This window comes from Argopecten irradians, chromosome 6 (assembly GCF_041381155.1).
Source record: "Argopecten irradians isolate NY chromosome 6, Ai_NY, whole genome shotgun sequence".
NCBI lineage: Eukaryota > Metazoa > Mollusca > Bivalvia > Pectinida > Pectinidae > Argopecten > Argopecten irradians.
In genome coordinates, this window is record NC_091139.1 from 39783355 (window position 1) to 39811183 (window position 27829).

General features: G+C 38.2%; 2 protein-coding genes across 9 annotated transcripts in view; both read left to right on the plus strand.

The window, feature by feature from the left end:
* The first annotated feature begins 4497 nt into the window (after positions 1-4497).
* LOC138326514 (nuclear speckle splicing regulatory protein 1-like) lies at positions 4498-6537 on the plus strand. The gene has a single exon (XM_069272613.1). It carries the CDS (start codon positions 4498-4500, stop codon positions 6535-6537), a length of 2040 nt encoding a protein of 679 aa, XP_069128714.1.
* Positions 6538-9651: 3114 nt separating this feature from the next.
* LOC138325861 (collagen alpha-1(II) chain-like) overlaps positions 9652-27829 on the plus strand; it is a 56693-nt gene continuing 38515 nt past the window's right edge. For 2 of the 8 annotated variants that reach the window (XM_069271830.1, XM_069271832.1), the window contains exon 1: positions 9652-10042. In XM_069271830.1, coding sequence (XP_069127931.1) covers positions 9915-10042 — 128 coding nt within the window. In that variant the 5' untranslated portion in view covers positions 9652-9914. The remainder of the gene's footprint in view (positions 10043-27829) is intronic. The other 6 variants (XM_069271829.1, XM_069271828.1, XM_069271831.1 and 3 more) reach the window with 6 other exon arrangements.

The following is a 27829-nucleotide window of genomic DNA, read 5'->3' on the forward strand; positions in this document are numbered from 1 at the left end:
ACTCTTTCTCAAATACTGTTTCGTGTATCGTGGAATTAGAATGCATAGTTTACGTAACTTAACTTCAAACATATAATTTGGCGGTGTTGTTATTTCAGTGGTTTTTATGCTGGAGACTGTTACGCTAAAATGTTACTTCGCATAACTAAATATGATTAAGATAAAATAAGATATTAACGGCTCACCTTCCATGATTCACAAGCTTACAGTAAATGTATTTATACTTCATTTTAAGAATTATGATTTATAAAGTAATCATTTATAGGGTTTTTTTCAGTGATATTACAACATTGCATTTATGGATATATGATAGTGAAAGATCGAACGTAGTAGAGCGGGAATTTACAATTATGTACAGAAAAGCAATCGATAAAGGTAGAGTTTCAGTTGCATTTCAAATAAGTTTCAGATACAAAATGCGATCCGGATTAAAATCAATTTCATTTTTTCAAAGAAAGCAAAAAAAGAGACCGAAATAACAAAATAAAAAATTCTTAACACAAATTTTCAATTTAGCGTATATTTATAGAATTACATTGAGATTTGCCTGTTGTTCCTGTTAGTGACGCTGTATTAGTTAAAGAAGTACCAAGACTGGCCAAGCGTGTACACACTTTTACTTATATTGGACAGGTGTTCGAAATAAATCTATATAGTTATCTCGTGGTGGGATCTTTCACCTCCGTCAGGTGTGACCATTATTATATTGTCGTCCGGTGTAACGTTGAAAATGGACCTCCGTTGAAAATTGACCTCGGGTCAGTTTTCAACGTTGAAAACGGACCCCGAATGCCGTTGAAAATTGACAGTGTCTAGGGTCAATTCTCAACGGCAGGTCTGTTGAAAAATGACCTTGGCAAACTATCAACGGATGGTCTTTTGAAAAGATTGTACTATGTGGTGTTCACTTCCGAGTACCAGTGGATAGTGTTACAAAACTATAATTATGGGATATTATTAATTTGTTTCTTAATGATTTTTTATGATTATATTTTCGACGATTTTACGTTTGTCGGGTATTCAGTGATTGTTAATATATATTTATTCCCTGCAATACAAGAATACATGTATTATATATCTGCGTATGGATCAGTTATGTTGTGTTCTGCGTATGGTTGTGTTGTGTTGTGTTGTTGTGTTGTTTTGTGGATGTGTGTTGTATGTTGTTTGTTGTGTGTTGTAGTTGTGTGTTGTTGTGTTGTTGTGTGATGTTGTGTATTATTGTGTTGTTGTGTGTTGTGTTGTTATGTGTTATGTTATTGTGTTGTGATATTGGTGTGTTGTGTGTTGTTGTATGCTGTGTGGCTGTGTTTGTGTTGTGTTGTTTAATTGTTCCGTGTTTGTGTAATGTGTTGTTGTGTGATGTTTTTGTGATTTGTTGTTGCGTTATGTTGTGTGATGTTGTGTTGTTGTCGGGTGTTGTGGTTGTTAGGTGGTGTTGTATTGTTGTTGTATTGTGTGTTGTGGTGTGGTTGTGTTGTGTGTTGTTGTATTGTGTGATGGGTTGTTGTGTGATGTTTTGTTGTGTGATTTTGTGTTGTGTTATGTAGTGTGATGTTGTCGTGTGTTGTGTTGTTGTGTATTATTGTGTTGTGTTCTTTTTGGGTGGTGTTGTATTGTTGCTGCGTGGTTGTGTGCTGTGGTTGTGTTGTGTGTTGTGTTATGTGTTGTTGTGTGATGTTTTGTTTTAATGTTGTGTTGTGAGGCGTGTTGTGTTGTTGTGTGATGTGTTCTTGTGTTATGTTGTGTGATGTGATGTTGTGTTGTGTTGTGTTGTTGAGTGTTGTTGTTGGATGTTGTATTGTTGTTGCGTGGTTGTGTGTTGTGGTGTTGTGTGCTGTTGTGTTGTGTGATGTTTTGTTGTGATATTGTGTCGTGTTGTTGTGTAATGTATTCTTGTGTTGTGTGGTTTTGTGTTGTGTGGTTTTGTGTTGTGTGATGTTGTGTTTAGTGTGATGCGTTGTTGTGTTGTGTGATGTTATTTTGTGTGATGTTGTGTATCTTTTGTTGTGTTGTGTGATGTGTTGTTGTGTTGTTGGTGTATTGATGTGCTGTGTGATGTTATGTTGTGTGATGTTGTGTAATGTGATGTTGTGTTATTTTGTTGTGTTTTGTTGTGTTGTGTGATGTGTTGTTGTGTGGTGTTGTGTTGTGTAGTGTTGGTGTGTTGTTGGTGTGTTGATGTGCTGTGTGATGTTGTGTGGTTTCGTGTTGTTGTGGTGTCGTGTTGTGTTGTTGTGTAAAAACGAGTTCTTATGGGGTCACTTTTCAACGGGGTCTATTTTCAACGGGTCGGTGTAAAAAGTGCGCTTAAAGTTCAGTTTTCAACGGTTTTCGGGGTCATTTTTCAACGTTGAAAAATGACCCGAGGTCAGTTTTCAACGGGGGTCCATTTTCAACGTTACACCGGCGCTGTTAACTTGTGGGCCTACATAGAATATTGGTACTGTTAAATCTAACACGTCATGTACAGTTGATGTGTCCAATAAGCAGGTAAAGAACTTCTGTAGACCTTCGCCTTTTGACTACAGTAGCTGAGTTGTTTAAAATGTGTATGACAGACTATCAGCTAAATCTAACTTTCAATATCCTATTAATGAAAAACAAAACTCACATACACACCTTTTGAAATAAGTTGCAGTATGCATCACATTATGTGTCCATTTTCTAATTGTGTTTTAGTTGCTGATATAGATAAATATGTAGAAGAATATATATGGTACACATTCCTGTCGAATGCCTCGATCAGGAATCGAACCTAGGTCTTCGGAATGATAAAGATTTTCTTTACAAAGTCATGATGATGAATTCTAATACTTTGTGTTGTATCAGTAGAAGAATGAACGTTCATGCAATCCCATGATAGGATCCTGAGAAACTGTCTGCTCTGTTGTGGAATGATTGCTATATGGTTTAGAGGACAATTTAATGGCATTCCATACATTTTGTTCAGTAAGAGAATAAACAGTTAAGTACATATGCAAATTCTCGATAGAAACAGTACTTCCGATAGCAATATTTTGTATTTCAGTACCTGGACCTTCGACAAAATTTTGATACGTCACTATCTTCAAAGAAATTAATGGTGTTACCCGACAGTACTCCTACAGATCGATCACAAAATAAATCAATACAATTACAGCAACCGATGGATGTACAGGTTTAGTTGAACTTGTATATCCATTTCAGATGTTAACATCGTAAATCCGTGTGAGTATTACATGTACGTCACCGGAAGTATGACGCGCGGGAGTGTTCATTTTTCCTGTCAACAATGACAATATGTGCATACTTACAAAATGCATGCGTAATTGACTTGTTAATCAAACGGTATTAATTGATAAGCACGTAATATGTTTGTCAGACTAGTATGACTCTCTTAAAACTAGCCAATCAGATGACAGGAATCCAACTGGTATCGGAACTATAACTTTTGTAAAATGGCGCTTTCGGAAGTTTGTACAGGGCGTAGCTGATGGAATTTCTCTGATGAGAAATTACGCGTGAAATAACAGGATGCACTCAAGTCCAATATGAAATATTTTAGGTGTTTTCCTTATGGACACGAAACAAAATATCGAATTAAAATGAAACGTAAATTTTCATAAACATGTGCTTAAACATTCCTTTACAGATAAATATATGTCTTTATCACAGGTGAAAATGTTGATTCAATAGATTTAGGATTACATATTTTCCTCGCTTGGTTTTACTATATCCCTATCGTGTAGGTGATTGTGTTCACCTGTATCTCTACAAAATCACGCGAAACGGCTTTGCATGTGTTCGAATAGCATTGTATAAAGTAAAATAAAATATCCAGCGTACAATGAATAAAATAAAGAAAGGATAGTTATTACATAAAAACAACATTTTGATACAGAGTAGCTTATTATTTGTGATTCTAAAGAAAAATAAATACCCAGTTTAAAATGAATTTTAAAAAGGAGCCATGAATTACAACATTTGATATAATGTATCTCGAGTATTAATAGTCGATGATGAATTGTTTAAAGAATTCTCCAAACTTTCACTTAATTAAATAGCACAATAGAGACATTTTTGTTAACAGATTTAGTGAGTTAGGCCTACTGGCGAAACGATTCTTTGACACAAATTACATGTATACATAAACTTTCAAATTGTACAATCCTTTTTTATTCTGTTGTTGTTCAGGTTGTTAGTTTCTTAATTATTTTTCTTTAATCACAGTAAATCAATATCATTTTAAAACATTAAACCCACACAATTTGCATAGATCTATAATAAACAAATTGTGATCGTGCTTGCAACGCAATGTTGAACGCAAATGGTTGATCTATATTGTTGGTGATTTTATGATGACGTCATAATTCAATATGACGAAATAATGAATCCTGACGTCATCATCTGGTAACCAACAACAATGATGGCGGCGGCATAGTCAGCGAACGTAAAATTTACAAAACGTAGGAAGACCGGCCGTTCTCCAAAGCTGGTAAGTGCAGTCCAAGAAAGATGGCAAAAAAACTTTTATCTTTTCTTAAATGTCCAACTCAAAACATCAGTATCCAAGTGACTGATCCCGATAAGATATGCGGCTGTATAAAACAACTTCATCAAAACAATGAACTTTTGAGAGACATTTATGATGCGTACTTTGGCATGGTCAAGGTCGGCGAGGTTAAATTGCGCGAGACAGATGATACCCTGACAAAGATGGGAGTAGTGTTGACTAATTTTGACTCATCTCTCAAAAGATGGGGAGGCCATCTTCAAACGGGTGCGGAACAACTTCAAGAGAAAGAGCAGCGTTTAGAACGACTGAAGAGAGAAGTTGAATTTGACAAGAAATGGTTGTTAGAAAAGCGAGAGGAAGTTCCGATGAAATGGCAAGATGATGAATACCAGAAAGCGATGAGAGTCCAGAAAATTAGAGATTATCGCGCGGAGCAAGATCTATTAGAGATGAAGATGAAAATGGCTGACGAACAGACAGAAAAGATGTTAGAAAACATAGAAGAATCGGAGGCGAAATATGACAGTATACAGAAGTTACGCGCAAACCATATTCGTGCCCACAAGGCAGACCTCCAAAACATGATTGCTGATTGGGAGGAGAGTAGAGGAAAACGCGAAATTCTTCAGTCACTCGATATTGACCCCAAGACCCTGGTTTCGTCCTTAGCGTACAAAGAGGATTGGAGAGCCAAGGATAGGGAACTGTCAGATCTGCGCAACGAACATGATATGTTGAGAGAAAACCTTCATGACCAGCAGGATCGTAAAGATGTACTGAGATTGCGCAACGAGGAACTGAGGAAACGGATTTTACATAATGAAGCTGTGTTACAGAGTCTTCGGGATGAGGCAAGGGAAGAGCAATGGAACAAAGAAAGTCCCTTCCATAAACACGAGGATAGACATGATTCCTCTCAGAGGCATGGGAGGGGTGGCACATCACACCGACATCACGACAAGGATAGTTCCTCTCACAGACACTCTCACCGTCATCACGATCACGGCACGTCTCACCATAGACATCACAGTCACGCCAAATCTCACAGAGACCACGAGGGTAGAACTTCACACAATTACAGCAGTAGATCCGGTTCACCTCCGAGGCATGGTGGTAGAGATGGATCACCTCCAAGACATCATGGTCACAGAGACCACGAGGGTAGTACTTCACACAAGTACAGCAATAGATCCGGTTCACCTCCGAGGTATGGTGGTAGAGATGGATCACCTCCAAGACATCATGGTCACAGAGACCACGAGGGTAGTACTTCACACAAGTACAACAGTAGATCCGGTTCACCTCCGAGGCATGGTGGTAGAGATGGATCACCTCCAAGACATCATGGTCACAGAGACCATGAGGGTAGTACTTCACACAATCCTAGGCACGGTGTTAGAGACGGTTCTCCCCCGAGACCTCCCCAAAAGGACGGTGCAACATATCGACAAGATTATCTGTCATCTCATAAGACCAAAGGCCGAGACCTGTCTCCGCCAAGACATACCGGCAGGGACGTCTCCCCTCCTAGACACGACAAGATGGACGGGTTTCCACCCAATAGGCAACATGGCAAAGACCATGGAAACAGAGACTTGTCCCATGGGAATAAAGAAGGGTATCATGGAAACAAGGACTGGACACATGGGAGCAGGAATGGACCTCATGTACACAGGGAAGGGTCACCACCTCAACATCAAGACCATTATGGTATCACTCGCCATGTGCACAGGGACACATCTCCACCACGTCACGAGGACAGGGGCATATCCCATGACAACAGATCGCCTCCAAGGAGTGATAAAGACTCACATATATCACGCCAAGAACAGTTTAAAGAAGTTCATGCACAAAGGCGTGGGAGCAGAGCAACTAGTCTTAGACACGGCACTTCGAACACAGTCATAGAAACGGAGGGTGTCGGTGGAGCCGAAACAAAAGATGGAAGCGACCTACGGGAACAAATGAGCACGAGTCAGTTCGGCAGTCAGACTGTTGTTGAACACCAGTCGTCAAATGAAGAATTCACTCAGTTATAAAAAAGCTATTTTAATTTAAAGAACTTCTAGAGTTTTAAAACTCTTAATTCGGGAACTAGACCGAATGTTCCGTTGTCGTTAAATGTTTATTTATAATATAGTTGTAAAGTTAGAATCAATTTAGTCAGAATAGTATAAGTTTGTAATTTGCACATGTAAAGATTTTACAATTTGTCATAAAGATGGCATATCACTCAATACTATCATGATAACTTTTCTTGTTATTTTTATTGAATGAATATTGGAACTCACATATTATTGCCTTATTTTTCTTCTTTGAAAGTGGTGCTAACTTAAATTCAGTAAATGGTCCTAATGACTTGTTCTTGGAACACTGAATATTCTGTTATTGGTTATCAAACATATCAAATATTCCATGACTTGTCCTCAGGACAAAGAGAGTTCTGTGGCTGGTCCTGTAATGGCGTGGACATATTTTACGACTTTTCCGTAGGAAAAGCAGAATATTCTGTAACTTCCTGATATTAAGAAAATGTTTCGATCTGTCCTTACCTCCTAATTACATGGGATTACGTACTAGTATAAGAGATGGTTATCCACGGCCTTTCATCTGTAACCAAATCTGACTTTTCTTCTGTTTACACTGATCAATTTCCTATTTTATTGTTTTATCACATGCTTGCAATTCTTGATTCGTTTGACAAAGATGACGAAGTATTTTCTAAATGAAAATCGTGGTGGTCGATCCTCGTTTGAAGTTTCTGTGTGCATCAAATCTTTGACACTATTTTTGCACCTGCCAGATTTTCCTTGCTGATAGTTTGTGTTCTGTATTTCCAGCGCTGTTATTAGGTAGAGATAAGACCTATAGTAATATCTGCTTTATACACAATAGTTTGTGTAACAGGTTTTTGTGATTGTACATTTGATACTGTCACTAAGAGTCAGTGTCGAGTTTAAAGTCCGATAGATAAAGGGGCGGAACTATGATCACTTTGTAACCATTCCGTTAACACTCACTATGCTACTTAACTTAAATATTAACAAACTGGATTAATCATACCAAAATAAAATACAATTACGAATATTTCAATATGGACTAAAGATTTGCACAGAAGTAACATAAGAAATTAACCAAAAATCAAAATAAAAAATGGTCCATTATGTATTTGCTCTCAATTTCCATTCTCCGTAAACAAAATTCGTGTATTGGTTGTATAAGCTTTGAAACCATAAGTTTTATATGTACTTGATATTAATCCATCATCATGTAATTGTTTGAAATAATACTAAAAATAGATATTTAAAAACGTATGTTTTTGAAGAATGAAAATTGACCTGAATATGCGAGGACACATCTTTTAGAGCGTCCGTTATGACTCGTTAGAGATGTTAAAGGCCTAGGGAAAATTAAGCAAGGCTTATTCTGTTACATAACCACAAAGGAAAATATCGAATAAATCTATTGTTCTATATTTCTTATAAAAACATATAAACTTTGGAAAAAACCACGACATTTTAAAGTATTTAAATTGAAACCATTGAAACTCCAAAATCGTACAGCATCACCATTCAGCAGGTACAATATGTACGCTGAACTCATACACGAGCCAATCCGAACGTTTCACACACATTTTAACATAGTGGGCTTTTCTGTAGTGGCGTAGGAAGTTGAAACGTAATGGGGGGGGGGGGGGGGGGGGGGTTCTCAATATTTTGTGACCCAAACCCCACCCCCACCCCGCGCCGCCGCACCTACAGGAGGAGATTAATTCAACTCCCAACCATATATGCTTTATGTACATTTTTCATACATCATTAAATTTAATCCTTGTACACATTAATAGACAGTGGGGTCGCTAAAAGGAAATTAACGAATACGCAAATGGCCAAATTAGCTTGTGAGCGTCGAAGGCGCGAGATTTTGGTGTTTTAGGGGTCTGAGGGGGACCCCCGGGGAAAAATATTGCAATTTAGAATGACTGAGATTAGTTTTACAATGTATTTTGATGATTTTGCGAGCGCCCGAAAGCGCGAGATTTTGGTGTTTGGGGGGTCCGGGGCCTCCCCGGGAAAAATATTACGATTTAGAATAGCTTAAATGAGTTACGATACATTTTGATGAATTTGCGAGTGAACAAAGGCGCGAGAATTTGGTGTTTGAGTGGTTCCGGGGGTCTCCCCCGAAAAAAAGTACGATTTAGAATGGCTTAGATGAGTTTTACGATACATTTTGATGAATTTGCGAGCGAACAAAGGCGCGAGAATTTGGTGTTAAAGAGGTCCGGTGGTCTCCCCCGGAGAAAAAAAATACGATTTAGAATGGCGTAGATGAGTTTTACGATGTATTTTAATGATTATATTTAGCGTTCTTAACATGGTAATTTTTCGATTCAAAGTTACCTGCATTTAGAAATGATTATTGTGTCGTCATAACATAATGCAACCCTACGAAAAATGTGCAGGAGGACCCTTTTTTCTTTCAAATAAGCATTTTTAGAAAATTTCAGTCGACGAAAATGGGGGGAGACATGTTTGTCCCCCTCGTAACATGTCTCCCCCGTCCTGGGGAACGGGGGGGGGGGGGGGGGGGGGGGCAGTTACACCCCCCCGCTTCCTACGCCCCTGTTCTGACATATCACAATAAAACCAACTAATCTCACTTTTATTATAACTGGTTTGTTTCATATATATGTACAAATATTAATGAATGACAGTATACACATTCAAAATGTTTTGCGCTCCTACGAACAGGAGACTGACAAATATGAACCAGTTATCAAAATGTTGAATGAAAAGAAAAAGTAACATATTTATACTATGGGTGGCTACACAGCTAAAGCTGAACCCTTGCTATATATTATCATAAATATTTTAATTATGTATATTGTATTTCTTTGTGAGCAAGAATTTTAATCCGGCATTTGTTTTAATAATAATGTTTTTAACATAGCTAAATCTAATCTGAGTATACGTTTTTTCAAACCTTAATTTAAAGGGGAATCTTGACCCTATGAAGTATGATATCATACAATGGAGTAAAAGACGGGTCGCTATCGATCTGTACAGGTACGTACACCTACATTACCGGGTTGTGTTCATACGTCAATGAACGCTCGCCCATCTCAGTTCGTGGATGTTACAGAGGAAATGTTTACGACGTAACAGCGGTCATTGTGTCCGCATGTATGTGTATTTAAGCAGCGAACGTAACGTGAACGCCATTACCGCTGGCTGCTGTGCAAGGAGGCAGACGTGTGTTAACACATAGCAGTCACCTGGCAATCAAATGCTCCACTCATTCCGGAATTTTTAGACCAAATCTGGATCACACATAATAATCACCGAAAATTACTTAAAGAGAATTCCGGATTACCTTAATTAGTTGTTTTAAAATTGATAGATAATCTTACAGGATGAACTTAACTACGCTAGGAAGTTTACTATGTCTACTGTACTTAAGTGTTTTAGAGTTGTGTTCGGCCAATAACTACAGACCCTACCCCTATCGTTTGCCGTCCTATCTACACGTACAGCCTCTAAGGTAAGTCCTGCTTTACATTGAAACATTCATATATATTTTACGAGTTTTTATTTAACCCCAGTTTTCCGAGCCCGTGCCCGGGTATTGGGTCTTTATGTACACTGAGTATATATTTACGTGTGTGCGGAGGCATTAAAAGTGGATTAGCAAATGTGTATAGAGAATATTTAAATTTCTATTTACAAATATGTAACTTCGCACTTATCACACAATTTTCAGTGATAACACTGTGCCAGTGTGTATTTTCCAAACATGATTTTGCATTAGGCCGTGTTATGATAAGGGGACTGTGTTTGGGCGGTGTGTTTGTATTAAGTACTCCTGAATGTGTGTAGTGTTAGTAACAGTGCGGGTCAGATCATCTCACCTGTAGTTCCACAACCAAATCGTCTTGACCTGTCGATATAGCGGGTCTTAGATTGTCCAAACAAATGTCTGAACAATCCAAAGTAGATTTGAAGTTCCCGAGACCACTTTATAGGAGCATGACCCACAACTTATACTATTAACTCACCCGAATCTGGCTGAGGGCAACTTTTATAATATATTAAAATAACATGAGAGTATGATATTGAAGCCTTGCTATATAATATAACGCCGACCCGAATTCTCATCAGCTGCAATGGTAACTTGGGGTTTAACTACAGCTATTTTAATACAGTTTTGATACCTGGAGCTCAAGGAATGTGAGTGATTATCTCGGATACGCGATATATTTCCACCCGGTCTGTATGGCCAATACGGGATTAGGTCCTCACACCTCTACTACATCTCTGTTGTTATATTAGCACAGACGACAGTATTGCTGATACTACACTTGTAACCGTTTAGGATCCCAAGTCTTTTTGTTGAGTTAATACGCCCTACCGTTGTGCCTTTTGAATGTGTGTGTGAGTGATGGCCTGTGTGAGGTAATGTCCCCTAGTATATACCGTCCATTATGTTACCCGACTTTCAAGGCTTCGTTTACAAGGCACTTGACAAGGTCTGCACTATATCTGCATGCCATCACGGGTATGTGGCACTCTGCTGTCGGAATGCGACACACTTGTATCCGACCTACTAAGATGGTTTCAAACGTTTTCACTTACGTTTCCGGTAACTTCAACCATTACTTACATCGGAATTCGACAGAGCTTTAAATGACCAAGAGGTTCAGTTTACTTCTTAATTGAAAATATTGATAAAGAGGTTTCGACACGAAGTGAGGAAGTAGATGATGGTTGCTTCACAACGCATGGATGCTTAAAACTTCGTGACTACTTGTTACAAGTTGATGCTATTGAACAAGACATGTTTTGGGGTAAACTGAAGCAAATAACAATTCATCAAGCTGTAAATTGAATACGACTGCCACTCAGAAACAGTTATCTAACGTAGCTAAATGGTTTCTGAAACGATTCCACATCCGTCGTCATGTTTTTGTACTTTCTGTGGTACTTGAGTAATATGGTGTTACTATATCCAATTCGCGTCATTATGGCGTAATTGTTAGCTGCATACAATATGTTTATTCTTTCAACCACATGCTTATAAGTATTCTCCACCAAAATGTTACGACAGTATTCCACTAATAAACAATATGTTAATGTGAATTGTAACTGGTGAACAATTTTCAAGACTTAGATTTCAACATATCTAGTATAATTCAAGTCCTTTACGCAATTATATAGTCGTACATACATAAGATATTATAGTACACAACCGGAAGTTCATTCATTGCGATTTCCGATACGTCAGAAAAGAACATCAATCAAGCTAAAATTTACAATGCTGGTAAATGTAAATAACAGTAAAAATTTACAAAAATCACAGCTAAAAATGTGAATTGGTAATTACAGAATTTAAGTGAACGCGGGATTCTTATAAAGTTTATTTTTTTCTATCACAATTTATAAAGACGAGCCTCTTCTTTTGTATGAGCTTCGACGTACCAGTTGTACTGGTTTGGTTTCTGTTTTGTATGTCGTTGTCCTAAGCGTTGACACGTGTGTAGACGGAAATACGGTTATACAATACTGACATGTCTAGCGATGGTTGATAACGGGTTTATCATCAAACATATCTCCCCTTTATCTTTGTCAATTTCCGAATACACACATTAGTCTGCAATTCGTCTGCGAAGAAGTGGATCAATTTCAATATGATAATTATATATTCTTTATAGGTTACTCAGGAAGGCTCGACATTGTTGAAGAACTGGTAATAATATAAGCCAATGTAAGTTAATATATGTAGTATTCCTTGTAGAATGTGTTTATATGTCTCACATAGCTTTTCACTACCAAAAATGACTGAGATGGCCTAGTGGTTAAAGTGTTCGACATTCTATCACTAGCCCTCCACCTCTGCGATTCGGTCACTGAGTGGTTACATTGGCTGAAATTCTACCATTAGAAAAGGCCTATGCGGTGTAGTTGCTGGCGAAATCCGTAGGGCGATGATTTTTTTCGAACCAAGAATTTCTTTACTATCAAGATCTAACATTTCAATAGCTGTTAACAGGATGACAACAATAAGGATCCGGAATACATCGTTCTATACTACTTTGTTTATTGTGCTATATATATGTCTCAATACGGCGACTGATGTGTAGACAACAGCTAAGTATAGCCAATTGAGACTGACCACAAGTGATAGGAGCGTGGTTGTCCAGACTCTCTGTCCACTTGTCCGTGCCTATATATACCTCAGTCCACTTCATGATGGAGACAATTACAGGACTATTAGACACGCGATTTCCGTGACAATCATGTTGACCTAGACATCGATAAAAATGTCACCTGTCAAATCTGTAGGTATATATAGATATAATGAAACTAAAAGTTTAAAACCCACATTTATCTTCATTAAATTCCTGAAATGAATTGAATGTGTGCTTATCACGACATTGCTCGCCATGCTAAGTTTTCACGCTTTTTAGTAACGGAGCTAAACCCTACAGTGGTTTCGTTATTCATGAACACGATTTCACTGCAGAACATTGCACATGTTTGACAATATCCGGACGAGGGTTTACGTTTGCGGATAGATAACCAATCAATGCGAGACAGGCGATAAGATAAATGAATGCTATATTAACTCTATTTTTGTGTAGCGCCATGGAAGTTGGCGTTTTTAAAACTTTAGTCTTTTAACTTAATTCTTCATTACAGTACATGATTTCTCCAATCGGTTGTTGATTCATCCTCGATATCCCAGTGGTTACTATCACTGTCATGATATCCATTTTACGAAGGAGAGTATCCTTTGGAATATGAGGAAGTTCCTAAGTCTATTGATGAAAATGTTAAATATTAATTATAATTGTTGAATGGCATACTTAATGTAAAAGAACAATAAAAATAGATTTGATATAAAATTACGACGTTGTTTTGAAAGCTCCAACCATTTTGTAGATAATGGAGACTAAATTTTTATCGCAGCAGATTCTAATTGTTGAATGGCATACTTAATGTAAAAGAACAATAAAAATAGATTTGATATAAAGTTACGACGTTGTTTTGAAAGCTCCAACCATTTTGTAGATAATGGAGACTAAATTTTTATTGCAGCAGATTTCTTTTACACCCATGTTTATGGTATGTACGATGCGCCACGACTATTTTAGGGATATCTACTTCAAAATGTGTCTATAAAAACATACGGGCGTCTTACTCTTATCGTACACGCTCTCTTTAATGACAGTTACGACAGCTCACTTTCGGTTATCTATCAACAAAATAAGACATGACATAATTAATGCTGTGGTTACAGTGTGCTTCACCATATAAACCAATTGCATTGAGTGCTTCCTCGACAAAGCCGGTCTGTCCGTTTCACACTGGGTCTATCATCTAGATCCCGTGTACTATTTGTAGAAAACGAGGATTGTATAGACAATGTTGTGATATCTTATATTTGTTTTTTTTAGCGAAGTAACAGTTTAGTCACAATTATAAGATGGTGAGCGTTTTGCCTTTGCCCATATTCTATTGGCTGTCCAGTATTTCAGAAAACATAGAACGATATTTTTAAAATTTCACAATATTTACTTTGATAGATTTTCAGCATTTCCATTTCCAATCAGAAAACACATCGCAAACAGGTCTGTGTCCATCATGGCTATTGACCATTTGGAATTTGTAACCGTTATATTCAGGAACCTCTTTTTGTAGTGTCATCTTTGGTTATGTAGAAATCATTTTTTGACTAATCTTAGATTTTACAAATAATGTTTGTTGCCATTGCTGGAGTGTTTATCACAAATTTTAAAAAGGAAGAGGAAAACGATTTTTCCAATGATCTACATGCTTCATCCAATGGCGGGCGCCATGATCCCTGTCTGATCTTTGTTACCTTTCTAATCTGAAAGCGAAGTGAAACAGTTCTACAGTCTGTCTACAGACCTGAAGCTGGGACGAAACCCAAACCTAATTACATTTCCTCTAATTCCCGGTATATTTGGTTCAAGAGATAACAATAGGTATCTGGCTGAATCTTATCTATCCCCTACCCCCCTCTCTCTTCCTCTATCTCCTCATTCCTCCGCTACCGCCCTATCTCCTCACTCGTTAGAGGGTTCAAAGCCAATGAGACCCTAGTTTAATCCCAGGATTTCGTCATGAATATCTGTGAAAAAATCTAAGTAAGATGATGCTTTATTGTCATTGTTACATATGGTTTAGGTTTGGGATAAACGGTTTTAATTATCTGATAATTTGATATTTTGATGAAACATTCCTTGGTTGATTCTTGGTTTAAATTGAGCGTCACTGTAGTGAAGTGATTGACGCCACTTGGGTTAGATCTGTAATCACGGACTACGTTCTAGATAGTATAAAACCTGAGTTTAATGGTTTGATTTAGGACATGTTTGTTTTATACGTCAGCAATAGATAAGCCATGCTCTCAACATTTTTCACAATGCAGACTTTGTTATGTAGAGCGAAAATCTCGCTTGGCCTCAGGTCTGTTGGTATCTACTGGACACAATGGAATACAGCTATCTATATAAAACAGGCGTAATTACAGCCTATCACGGTGGATTATTCATCAGAAAATTAAGTTTCTTTCGTGGTCATGTGTGAGGAAAAAATTAAACAATTAAGCAATAAAGAAATTTTAATTTAAAACTCTTCCCCTCTGTAATGCCTTCATTGGTTACAGACAAATTCACTGTAAGACATCATTGGTTGATACGACGTTTAATATCATTGACATGATCTTAGCTGCTTTGGACGAAAAATGAAACCTCAGTAGCGGATATTTCGATCCGAATCGTCTCCGCGTTTTGTTGTTTCCTTATGAATCCTAACAGATTTGTCTTTTTATGGCATTGTGAAAGACTAAATGAACCTCATATCAATGGATAGATAGTTACTGATGGTATTGGGAGGGATTCCTAGTTGTGCAGCAATATTTTTGCTGTGAAATCGTAATCCACGTAAATCCCGAACGACTTTGAACCATACTTGTTTTGAGAAAAAAAAATGGAAGAAAGTAATTTGTCCAAATGATGTTGGTTCCAACCCTAATGACAGAATTGTAGATGCCTTTTGTATGTCTTTGTTGTCAGATGACTATTCTTTGTTGTCAGATGACTATTCTTTGTTGTCAGATGACCATTCTTTGTTGTCAGATGACCATTCTTTGTTGTCAGATGACCATTCTTTGTCGGATTTCATACTACTGACAAATCCAATGCTCTCTGTTATCTTAATAAAGAAAACATTAACCTAGCTTTGTCCCACCATCCCCGCGAACCTCACAAAGACGATCCGACCCCCACCCGGTCACAGGGAGTTGAAAACTTTTTTTTCCGTCTTGCCATAAATTCCTGAGCAAGCAGACTTACTCCCCTGCTATGACGGTAATTTCTCGTCCGACAAGTGAAAATACACAAAACTTAAAGATGGCGTATTTTTTATAAGTCATGAAGGTGAAGACAGGTTGATACGTCAATTCTTGAGAAACTGCTTAGCATGGACTCTTATGTAAAAATGTATATTGTCACAGAAACGTCTTCATCATGAACAGGGTAAATCTGTTTTGAATAAAGATTCTCTAATCAAACATTGGCATGTTCGGCAAAGATGAGGCCTCTGGAATCACTTTGGTGGATTCTTACGTTTGGGTCAGGGACAGTATCTTCATATGGTGACACAGAAGTTGAAAACAATTGTTGGAATTTCCAGCTAGAACAAACAATCAAATAATTTATTGACTTTAGGTTTTACAGACCATCAGTACAAACAAATACAGAAAATGCAGTAATTTGAATGGGAACAAGTCATAGTCAAGTCTGTGTTCAAGTGTTCACGAATTAGAAGTCTACTGTTTGATTACATGCATACAACTCGTTGGACGTGAGATTCGCCCCATCACAACATCTCCGTGCCCTCACACAATCATTGTGGCCGACATTTAATTTGGAAATTACTAGTAGATATACCCACTATTCACTCGTAAGGTTTATCGGCGGGTCACGTGCTTTCCGCTGACGAGAATGTCATCTCCCATGGGGGTTAATTAGAACCGTATCTAGTTGTTTGGCACCGACCACTTCTCTTACTTCACCTTAGACAGGGGGGAGAGAAAGCTATTGGATTGGTCCAGGGTATAAAGAACTAAATGTAACTGAATGCATTAGATATACAGGGGGCATTTGCTGAAGACGAATACACACTTTATGACATTTAAATATACATAAAGAAAGGCGCGATGGAAAAGTAATTACATGAACAGTAGATAAAGGCATATATATTATGTCAGCAGTTTGAGGTCTAGTAAGAGAATTGTAGGATACAAACCGCAGGTCGACGAATTTTCACTGGAATTTCCTCTACGTAAGACATACGATAAATCCTATTTTAGGAGGACTCTATCAAACATGGAAACAAGACAAGCCAATCCTAACATGTTCATCAGCGATCATCAAACACGCCTCATTAGAAAGATAATTTTGAAAAGAAGTTTATCCTCCTAGGCTACATTAAAACATTGGTATTCCAACAGACTTTTAGAAAGCTTTGGTGTCCGTTATGGTGCACGGATTTGGCGGATTTCTGACTTCAGCAAAGTTACGTCCAAGCAAATGCTATAAGAAATTATTGTTCCGTGAATTTAACGCGAAGTTCAAAAATGTACCACATACACCTCTATGTAAATGTTAATGATAGCTGATGATTCCCTTTCATCTCCAATATATTAAATAGAATCCAGGTTCTTTTATCCTTATCCCTCACATTTACATAAACCATGTACGTGAAGACTCCGTATCTAGAACTAACACAGATGTACTCAGCGTGACACGAGGAGGGCACGCGGGAATGGTATTTCTCTGTCCTGTTGAATGTTTATAGTTTCCTATGGATTATTTTGTATGTGAAAATATACATAAATGAAATAGTGTTTAAACTAACAGACACAATAGATACTTTCTCATAGAAACTTTTTGTGTTTCTAGTTATAAATTAACCACTTGCGGATGTCAAATGTTTTCAAATGAAGCTAAATGATAACTCTCAGTAAAGTTTTGAAGTAAGCCCGAATGTTATGATTGGATATCTTTCACCCAAATACAACGTATTTTGTATTTCATCTGGATTTCAATCCAACCTTTATGTTTTGATTGTTTTTATTATACGGCAAATTAACAGACCTGGAGGTGACGAATCATTGAATGGTGGAAGGAAAATTGTACTGGTTTATCATTACATATGGTTTGTTACAAACACCAATAAAAGAACAACATCCACAGATCAGTCATCGTTGACTAGATTATCTAAACAGCATTGCCTTCAAAGGACAACTTTTTCTTGTACCAAAGTAGAGCAGACTCGGTTTCCGTCAGATTCGAGAGTCTTTAGGCTTGTAGGGGTTCCCCTTCTAAATATAAACCTACGTTAGTACTGCGCATCTGTCTCAAAAGCATTTACTTATTTTACGAGCACCTTGTTCTAAAGATATCCACATTTTATTGAATCCAAACGCGCTTTATTGAAAGAAACTACACATTTTACAAAAACCAGTGGCATTTGTGCCAGCCCTCTGCTGTATTTTATAGTGAGTCGCCTCCTTGTACAGTAGGCCGACACGGTTGACTCAGCCGATTTCATCCCAGCCTCTGGCACTTAATGTTTAATAACTTTTATGTAATTAAGATCAATCAGATCCTAGGGTTTATGAATGCAGAATGTCGATGTGATAAAATATCCAATTTCCTGTTATGGGGTTTATCTCCTCTTTTCTTATGACGTCATTGAAATTTGGCATACGCAGACATTATTTGTGCAGCTCCTCAGAGTTACTAAATTCCGCCATTCAGAGTTTGGTAAACTGTTATGTTCTAGCCATACAAAGGAATATTTGTATGCTACCTTACTCTTTACATTTTAGTTCGTTCGTTAAAAGACTTTGTTGGTTTAGAAGGGGTTTTTTTTGAAAATAAATTGATATTTTAATGACAGATGACGGTATGGCGGTGATTTTACTTTGAAGACAATAACTGTATAAACATCAACACGTGTGTTGATAGAAAGAAGTCAAGATGATGACGGCAATAAACAGTTATGATTATTGTAGTTATCCTACTCCTCTTCTCATTATCTCATTTTCCTTAGAAACCTCCCACATCCCTGCCCCACCACTAGCCATATTCATCTATCCTCCCTCTTGGACGGCCAGTATTGTGTAGATGTCCGGCTTTAAATCCAACAAGATAAAAGTTACTACTTGTTACAGTTGAACAAAGAAAGAAAAGATAAACTATAGACTGCTGATCTTGCATTTCCACACAAGGGACTACAAGGGATTTTTAATGCCTTTGATATATACCGAAATAACCCCGTCGCATCTATCTCACCGATTTCTTGGTACACCTGAAATATCTAAGACCGGAAATCGTGCTTAAAGATGCAGGGTCACGTCCCTATAGTATTGAATGGGTGATTTCTATTTTACCAACACTCGGTGCACTGTGGGGTTTATCAGCGGGAATCTACAAACCCCGAAAATCTGTACCTACTCTTTGATTTATGTCAGTATAGGATTAACCAATGCACCAAGGATAAGCTTTTGTAAACTTTAACACTGGCTCACCTGATGCCAAAAGCTATCTGTGATTTGGGGTTTGGTTTCCTTTCATTGTTTGTCTATGAGATACCGAGTATCTTATCTTGTACTTAGAGTATATATGTATACAGCGATGGAAGTGAAAGGTGTACGAACGGACAGACTCCCTCCTCAGCCGTTCTCATAACCCGGGACCATCGTAACAAAGAAAACAATGACTGCGATACTAAATATGGGGTGAGACAAGTTCAGTACCCCGAGTTGTATGTGACCAACTGTGTGTGGCCATGCTGTATCTTAATGTGCACAATTGAAACACACATGAGCCATTAGTGGTAGGTTATTACAGTACTCGTGACAGGTCAACACATACACTGTAGGTACACGTACATTTAGTAGTCCCTTAATGATGTGTCAATGACAAGCTTTCAGTGTAAAGATGCATCTCAATATCAAATCTAGAGACAAAAAGCCAGAATATGAATGCTTATATTTTAGAAAAAGTTCAATGGAATGGCCGCTTCAGATGACATGCAACGGCCATGGAGGATCTTTCAAGTATCATCTTCTTCAGTCGATAGCGTCCAATTTGATAATTCGCAGAAGAAATATCAAGCCATGGAAACTATGGTTTCCAACTGCTAGGGATGCATGTCTATGCAAATGGTTGAACAAACAAAATCAAGGGCTACGTCACAGCAAATACACAACCAATAGCAAACGACGGTTTCAAAGTAAATGACGCAAGCAAGACCTAAGTTATGTCAACACAAATAGTAATGCACGTGAAAAACGTGTGTCAACAGCAGAAGGATTTACTCAAGAAAACAAAACGTTTCATCTGAAGTTACATGAATTCACTGCTTCCGTAGACAAACAATGTGTGGAGCCGTAGTAATATGTTAATGATGGCGAGACAGTTGACCTAATTACATATGGCCGAAAACTTATAAACAGATGGAACTTGAACCACGTTCCGTTATCAATGTAATATTTTCCCTCTTGGCCAGTGATGTTAGATGGTTGTCAGTGTACATAATATTACAATTATTGGGTTCTAAGTTCCTGGATATCCATTGAGGTGAGGTTTGATAGAGATTTCCACCTAGGGGTATTAACTGGGAATGACTCGCACCAGAAGCCTGAACAGACTGTTATCTTTAACATCCAATAGATTAAGACACTGTACGCCATGTGTTCATGTTACTTTCGAAACCAGAGAAGGAATGTATCTCTTCTACTACTGTTGTAGTATTTAAGGCTGACATGCAATGTTGGTTCAATTAATCCACAGTGCGATATTTATTTAGTAAATTACAGTGTGGTAATTCTTGTAAAGGTTGATTAAATATTATAAAACGTCCTTCATCTCAAAGGTCTCAGCAACCGAGACTTAATTTAGCGTATCCACCCTATAGCCAATTACAGTAACTACTTGTACATACATCATATGGAAACTTGTACGAAATCGTGTACAGAAGTATTCGGTTTATATTTCTATCGTTTCTTTTTAAAATCTCACGTGACTACCCCGCGTGCCTAGGACACGTGAACGACATCAGAAGGGACCAAAGACAGTGACTGCTCTTTCATGTCGGCTCCTATCGCCGAGGTCACGTGCTTGTCTGGACCCTTGCGAGACTGGCCAAGTCCGGGCCCTGTGAACGGGGAGCTTTCTTTTCATCTCGTGCTATCTCGTGATATCTCGGCCATGGTTAATTTCATCTCCAGCGAGCGTGTCAATTTATAGCAGTGTGTTGGCCAAATCCCATTCTTCGTGAATGTAGCAAAATAGCTACTGGTGTAGAATTTACAGTTTTAAATGAAGATTTCAGTCAAAGTTATGTCTGACCCTCAATTAAGGTAAATGGAAAAGAGAGTACTATTCCTATGGTATATGTCATGGCTTTGGAATGTTCTAGTTGTATTACACCTACATGTATGTTAAGATAAAAAGATGATGACCCCAGCCCTTCGATTATCTAAATCGACACTCGAGCTCTCATTCACAACGTCTTAACTACTGTGGTGCGAAGTACCCAAGATGACGAAACACTCAAAAACCTGAAAAATATCAACAAATGAAGAGATAAACAGGAGAAAACTACGAAAATACGGCAAGAAGGGCGCACTTGACATGATGGAGGTCAAGCACAGAGATAATTATGATTTGTATGAACTTATGATTGACACAGATAAGATGTCATGAGGATCCCTAAAAAAAAGATTTTTAAAATTACATTTCACCAACTGTTGAGATTACCACCCTAGCTATTTCCAAGTTCTCTTGGTATGATGATTCTTTGCCTAGATATATTGTTTATATCAATAGTATGTGTATTAACGCCACCGAATGTAAAGGCATTCATATTTGACATAATTGTGTTGACTGGTGTCGTTTTGACCTAGATTTATTTGGAAGTTGTTGATGTGACCAATATTTGTCAGGCGGGTGTCGCTATGACCTAAATTATTTATAAGGCAGTGGTCGCTGTGACCTAGATTTGTAAGATCGTAGCCGCTGTGACCTAGATTTGTAAGGCCGTAGTCGCTGTGACCTAGATTTGTAAGGTCGTGGTCGTTGTGACCTAGGTTTTTGATTGGTGTTGCTGTGACCTGAATTTAGTTTGGCGTTTTATCCATGACACAGAGAAGCTTTACAAATCCGAATGATTTTTCAGTACTAAAATACTTTTCATTTTATTTTGATTGTGGACAAAAGTTACGTGGTGTCATATCGTCTTATTTCAAATTTATAAGATGACTGGAATTTGATTAAATCTGGAACATTCCTTAAGAACATAAAATTATGACATTTTTATTATAAGATATAATATTTATGACGTGAGCTATGCCCTCTCTGCCTAACCACATGCTAGCTCTTCACAACAAGATGTAATTAGGTGTTTTATATAAAGGTATAGCGTACTTGATAAAAGCATATCAAATACCAGATACATTTTTACTTGGATTTTAGGAAAAGAGCACGTGTGGTAGGGCCAAGTCAAATAGAGGGCACACATACGTTCTTAAATAATAAAGTAACTAATTACAGTCAGTTTTACATGTATGAAAGGGACAGAGAGGTTATGAATGTATTGAGAAATGAAGTGGGCTGAGGAATACTAAATACATGGACACACATTGAATGTAATGATGGAATTTCTCGCAAACTTCTTATTCTAGTTTGATTGATATCAGGTTTCGTATAATGTACTAAGGGGTATATAATTTATCATATCACTTTAAATTGGTCAACGTCAAATTGCAAGCGTCTTTTAGAAATGATAATGATATGCCGTCTAATTTTGTGACCTGCTGTTTTGGATCGATCGCATTGCCTTTGTCCGAGTTGTCATTATACGGCGTTTGTGGACTGACCCAGCTGGAATCTGACCTATATCTCCAGGTTATAGATCAGCTTACCCTCAGGAACGTCTCCACGTAAAAATATGATATCATCTTTTTAAGGTCAAAGTTCTCATAAGCCAGGAGTTTGACCCAGTTGATACTGTATTGCCCTAATGCCCGGTACCCGGCGATAAGTATAGGGTTTGGGTAGGATTAGATGTTTTGTTTACTAGGGTATATTACACATGAGGACAAGTATACATCCTACCCAAATACATCGTATACAAATCCGCTTTCCGTATGTCAACACCCGTCAGACTGTCGGGAATGTTATAGGTACAGACACACTGATAGTTTAACACAACGGAAGGCTTTCAAAATATATAATACAATGAATGTATACCAATTTTCAAGACATGTTTCTTGATGATTAAGTTTATCTATCACAATGGAAATCAGTAATATGGCTTTGGATTAATTATTGATTACATTTTATCTTGATCTTATTTCTTTATCTAAAATGTGGAGATTGAAGAAATGCTACAGACACATGGCCTAGCACGTTAATGAGAAGTCATTAGATCGTCATATGAAAGGTTCCTTCGTGTTAAATAAAAACTGACTCCGTTATTGTGGGATTAGACTGGCCACCAGACCCTAAGTTGTTGATAAGACTTTCTCAGCAGAGTTCTTTACTAGATAACCTTCCCCTAGTTTGAAACTTAGGGTCTGGTCAAATCTGGAAATCACAAGAATCAGGCCTATAGTGGAGACAAAAATAATTAAGCCAAATTTTAATGATTTTTAGCTCACCTGGTCCAAAGGACCGAGGTGAGCTTATGGGATACCGCAGCGTCCGGCGTCCGTCGTCCGTCAACAATCGACTTCTTCTCCATAACCGCTGGTCAGATTTCAACAAAATTTGACTGGTAGCATCCTTATGGGCTACTAACTGAAAATTGTACAAATGATGGGGCTGATCCCCTGGGGGCCTGAGGGGCGGGGCCAAAAGGGGTCAATTTGGCTATTTCCATATAAACGGCTTCTTCTCTGAAACCAAGCAAGGGATAGCACCCATAATGCAATGGTAGCATCCTTATAGGGTGGGGATTCAAAATTGTACAAATGATGGGGCTGACCCCCCCGGGGGCCTGAGGGGCGGGGTCAAATGGGGTCAATTTGGCTATTTCCACAAAACGACTTCTTCTCTGAAACTAAGCAAGGGATTTCACTCATAATGCAATGGTAGTATCGTTATAGGGTGGGGATTCAAAATTGTGCAAATGACGGAGCTGACCCCCGGGGGGCCTGAAGGGCGGGGTCAAAAGGGGTCAATTTGGCTATTTCCATATAAACGACTTCTTCTCTGAAACCAAGCATGGGATAGCACCCATAATGCAATGGTAGCATCCTTATAGGGTGGGGATTCAAAATTGTACAAATGATGGGGCTGACCTCCCGGGGGCCTGAGGGGCGGGGTCAAAAGGGGCCAATTTGGCTATTTCCATATAAACGACTTCTTCTCTGAAACTAAGCATGGTATAGCACCCATAATGCAATGGTAGCATCCTTATAGGGTGGGGATTCAAAATTGTGCAAATGATAGGGCTGACCCCCGGGGGCCTGAGGGGCGGGGTCAAAAGTGGTCAATTTCCATATAAATGACTTTTTCTCTGCAACTTAACATGGGATTACGCTCATAATGTAATGGTTACATCCTTATAGGGTTTGGATTCAAAATTTTGCAAATGATGGGGCTGACCCCCCGGGGGCCTGAAGGGTGGGGTCAAAAGGGGTTAATTTAGCTATTTCCATATAAACGACTTCTTCTCTGCAACTAAGAATGGAAGAGCACTTATAATGCAATGGTAGCATCCTTATAGGGTTGGGATTTGAAATTGTACAAATGATAGGGCTGACCCCCGGGGCCTTAGACGGCAATAGATGCGAGGTCAAAAAGGTCAATGGCTACTTCTTTCATATAAATTACTTTGTCTCTGAACCTATGTATTGGATAGCATATTTGTATGGTATCAATAGCATCATTGTATGGTTGTGATTCAAAATTAAACTTTGGGAGTCAATTTTGCTTATTTTTCTGATTGTCAGAGTCTTGTGATAATTACTAACAAAAAACCAGGTGAGCGATACAGGCCCTCTGGGCCTCTTGTTTTTGATATGCTAGAGACTGGTGGCCAGTCTATTGTGGGATCATCAGGGTGTATTAGGTTTATAACAGTTATGTAAGTGGGGTGTTCTATTCGTTGTCTTTGATACTGGTATAAACAGGCGTACCACTTTTGAAAGGAGACACAACACAAACATACCGCAGTCCCCCAAAACATATCATCTGCAATTCACACCTAAAGCATCGCATATATATGACACCGTCCTTAAATGACCCTAGCTGTTAATATAATGTCGAGAGAAATCAAAAGCCAACATACATGTGATGGTTATAGTAAACAATAGTGTAAACAATAATTTGTTCATAATTCAATAACGTTTTTCTCTCTCATCAGAATAATAATTCCAAGAAAAGCCCAAGGTCGTTTATAGCACCACATAGATACAGGATGGCTCTATTTCCATCCTGATACCTTCCGTAGCGGTAACACAGCATATACTTGTATTAGATAGAGATATTTTTGGTTTTCAATTTCTGGTGTGTCTGATGCTGGGTATAAATAGTAACACTAGATTATACAAACTTGATTGCCAGGTACCATATGGTAGAGAAGTTTACGGAAGAGCCGCGCGACCGTTTTCATTGATAATTCCGTTACTTGGTATCATAACAGTATGTTTAGATGTCGTTGACGTTGCGATGTTAAATGTCCACCATGGTCGAGGCGAAGTTATACGTAGTAATGCTATAAATGGAGACGCCAAAAGAAACAACGGAAAAAGATTTGCACTGAACATGAACATATGTTAGTTTTCGTTATCAGGATGTCTAAAAGGATAACTCAGAATCTGTAAGAACATTTAAAACAACATAGTTTTGGCATGTGGTTGCGTTGTTGAGATGCATGGCACTATGTTAAGTTCTCCGCTTTTGATATGCCCTGAAATTGTTACGGAATCCTATATGGTGCTCAATTCAGTTTGAGAGTTTATGTACCTATCTCAGTTTCTGTGCCCTATTATTTGATGCCAATTTCTATGCCCTATTATTTGATGCCAGTTTCTGTGCCCTGTTATTTGGTGTCAGTTTCTGTGCCCTATTATTTGATGCCAGCTTCGGTTCCCTATTATTTGATGCCAGTTTCTGCGCCCTGTTATTTGGTGTCAGTTTCTATGCCCTATTATTTGATGCCAGTTTCTGTGCCCTGATATTTCGTGTCAGTTTCTGTGCCCTATTATTTGGTGTCAGTTTATATGCCCTGTAATTAAGTGTCAGTTTCTGTGACCTGTTATTTGGTATCAGTTTCTATGCCCTGTTATTTGGTGTCAGTTTATGTGCCCTGTTATTTGGTGTCAGTCTCTGTGCCCTGTTATTTGGTGTCAGTCTCTGTGCCCTGTTATTGGTGTCAGTCTCTGTGCCCTGTTATTGGTGCCAGTCTCTGTGCCCTGTTATTGGTGTCAGTTTCTGCGCCCTGTTATATGGTGTCAGTTTCTGCGCCCTGTTATTTGGTGTCAGTTTATATGCCCTGTTATTGGTGTCAGTTTCTGTGCCCTGTTATTGGTGTCAGTTTCTGCGCCCTGTTATATGGTGTCAGTTTCTGTGCCGTGTTATTTGGTGTCAGTTTATGTGCCCTGTTATTGGTTTATATGCCCTGTTATTGGTGTCAGTTTCTGTGCCCTGTTATTGGTGTCAGTTTCTGCGCCCTGTTATTTGGTGTCAGTTTCTGTGCCCTGTCATTTGGTGTCAGTTTCTGTGCCCTGTCATTTGGTGGCAGTTTCTGTGCCCTGTTATTTGGTGTCTCTGGTGTTATGTCTCAGTGAGCTAGCACTATAAAAAGTTCAATAGTCCCACTAATGCGAAGAGATATTTTACTTATTATTTCAGCCTTCCAAAACATACGGACATTCATACACACATCACATTGTATACAGACATACACACACATCACATTGTATACAGACATACACACACATCACATTGTATACAGACATACACACACATCACATTGTATACAGACATACACACACATCACATTGTATACAGACATACACACACATCACACATACACACACATCACATTGTATACAGCGACATACAACACATCACATTGTATCAGACATACACACACATCACATTGTATATGACATACACACACATCCATGTACAGACATACACACACACATCACATTGTATACAGACATACACACACACACACACATCACATTGAATACAGACATACAAACACATCACATTGTATACAGACATACACAAACATCACATTGTATACAGACATACACACACATCACATTGTATACAGACATACACACACATCACATTGTATACAGACATACACACACATCACATTGTATACAGACATACACACACATCACATTGTATACAGACATACACACACATCACATTGTATACAGACATACACACACATCACATTGTATACAGACATACACACACATCACATTGTATACAGACATACACACACATCACATTGTATACAGACATACACACACATCACATTGTATACAGACATACACACACATCACATTGTATACAGACATACACACACATCACATTGTATACAGACACTACACACACACATTGTACAGACATACACACATCACATTGAACAACACACACATCACATTGTATACAGACATACACACACATCACATTGTATACAGACATACACACACATCACATTGTATACAGACATACACACACATCACATTGTAAACAGACATACACACACATCACATTGTATACAGACACACACACATCACATTGTATACAGACATACACACACATCACATTGTATACAGACATACACACACATCACATTGTATACAGACATACCACTCACATTGTATACAGACATACACACATCACATTGTATACAGACATACAACACATCACATTGTATACAGACATACACACACATCACATTGTATACAGACATACACACACATCACATTGTATACAGACATACACACACATCACATTGTATACAGACATACACACACACACACACATCACATTGTATACAGACATACAAACACATCACATTGTATACAGACATACACACACATCACATTGTATACAGACATACACACACATCACATTGTATACAGACATACACACACATCACATTGTATACAGACATACACACACATCACATTGTATACAGAATAACACACATCACATTGTATACAGACATACACACACACAATTGTATACAGACA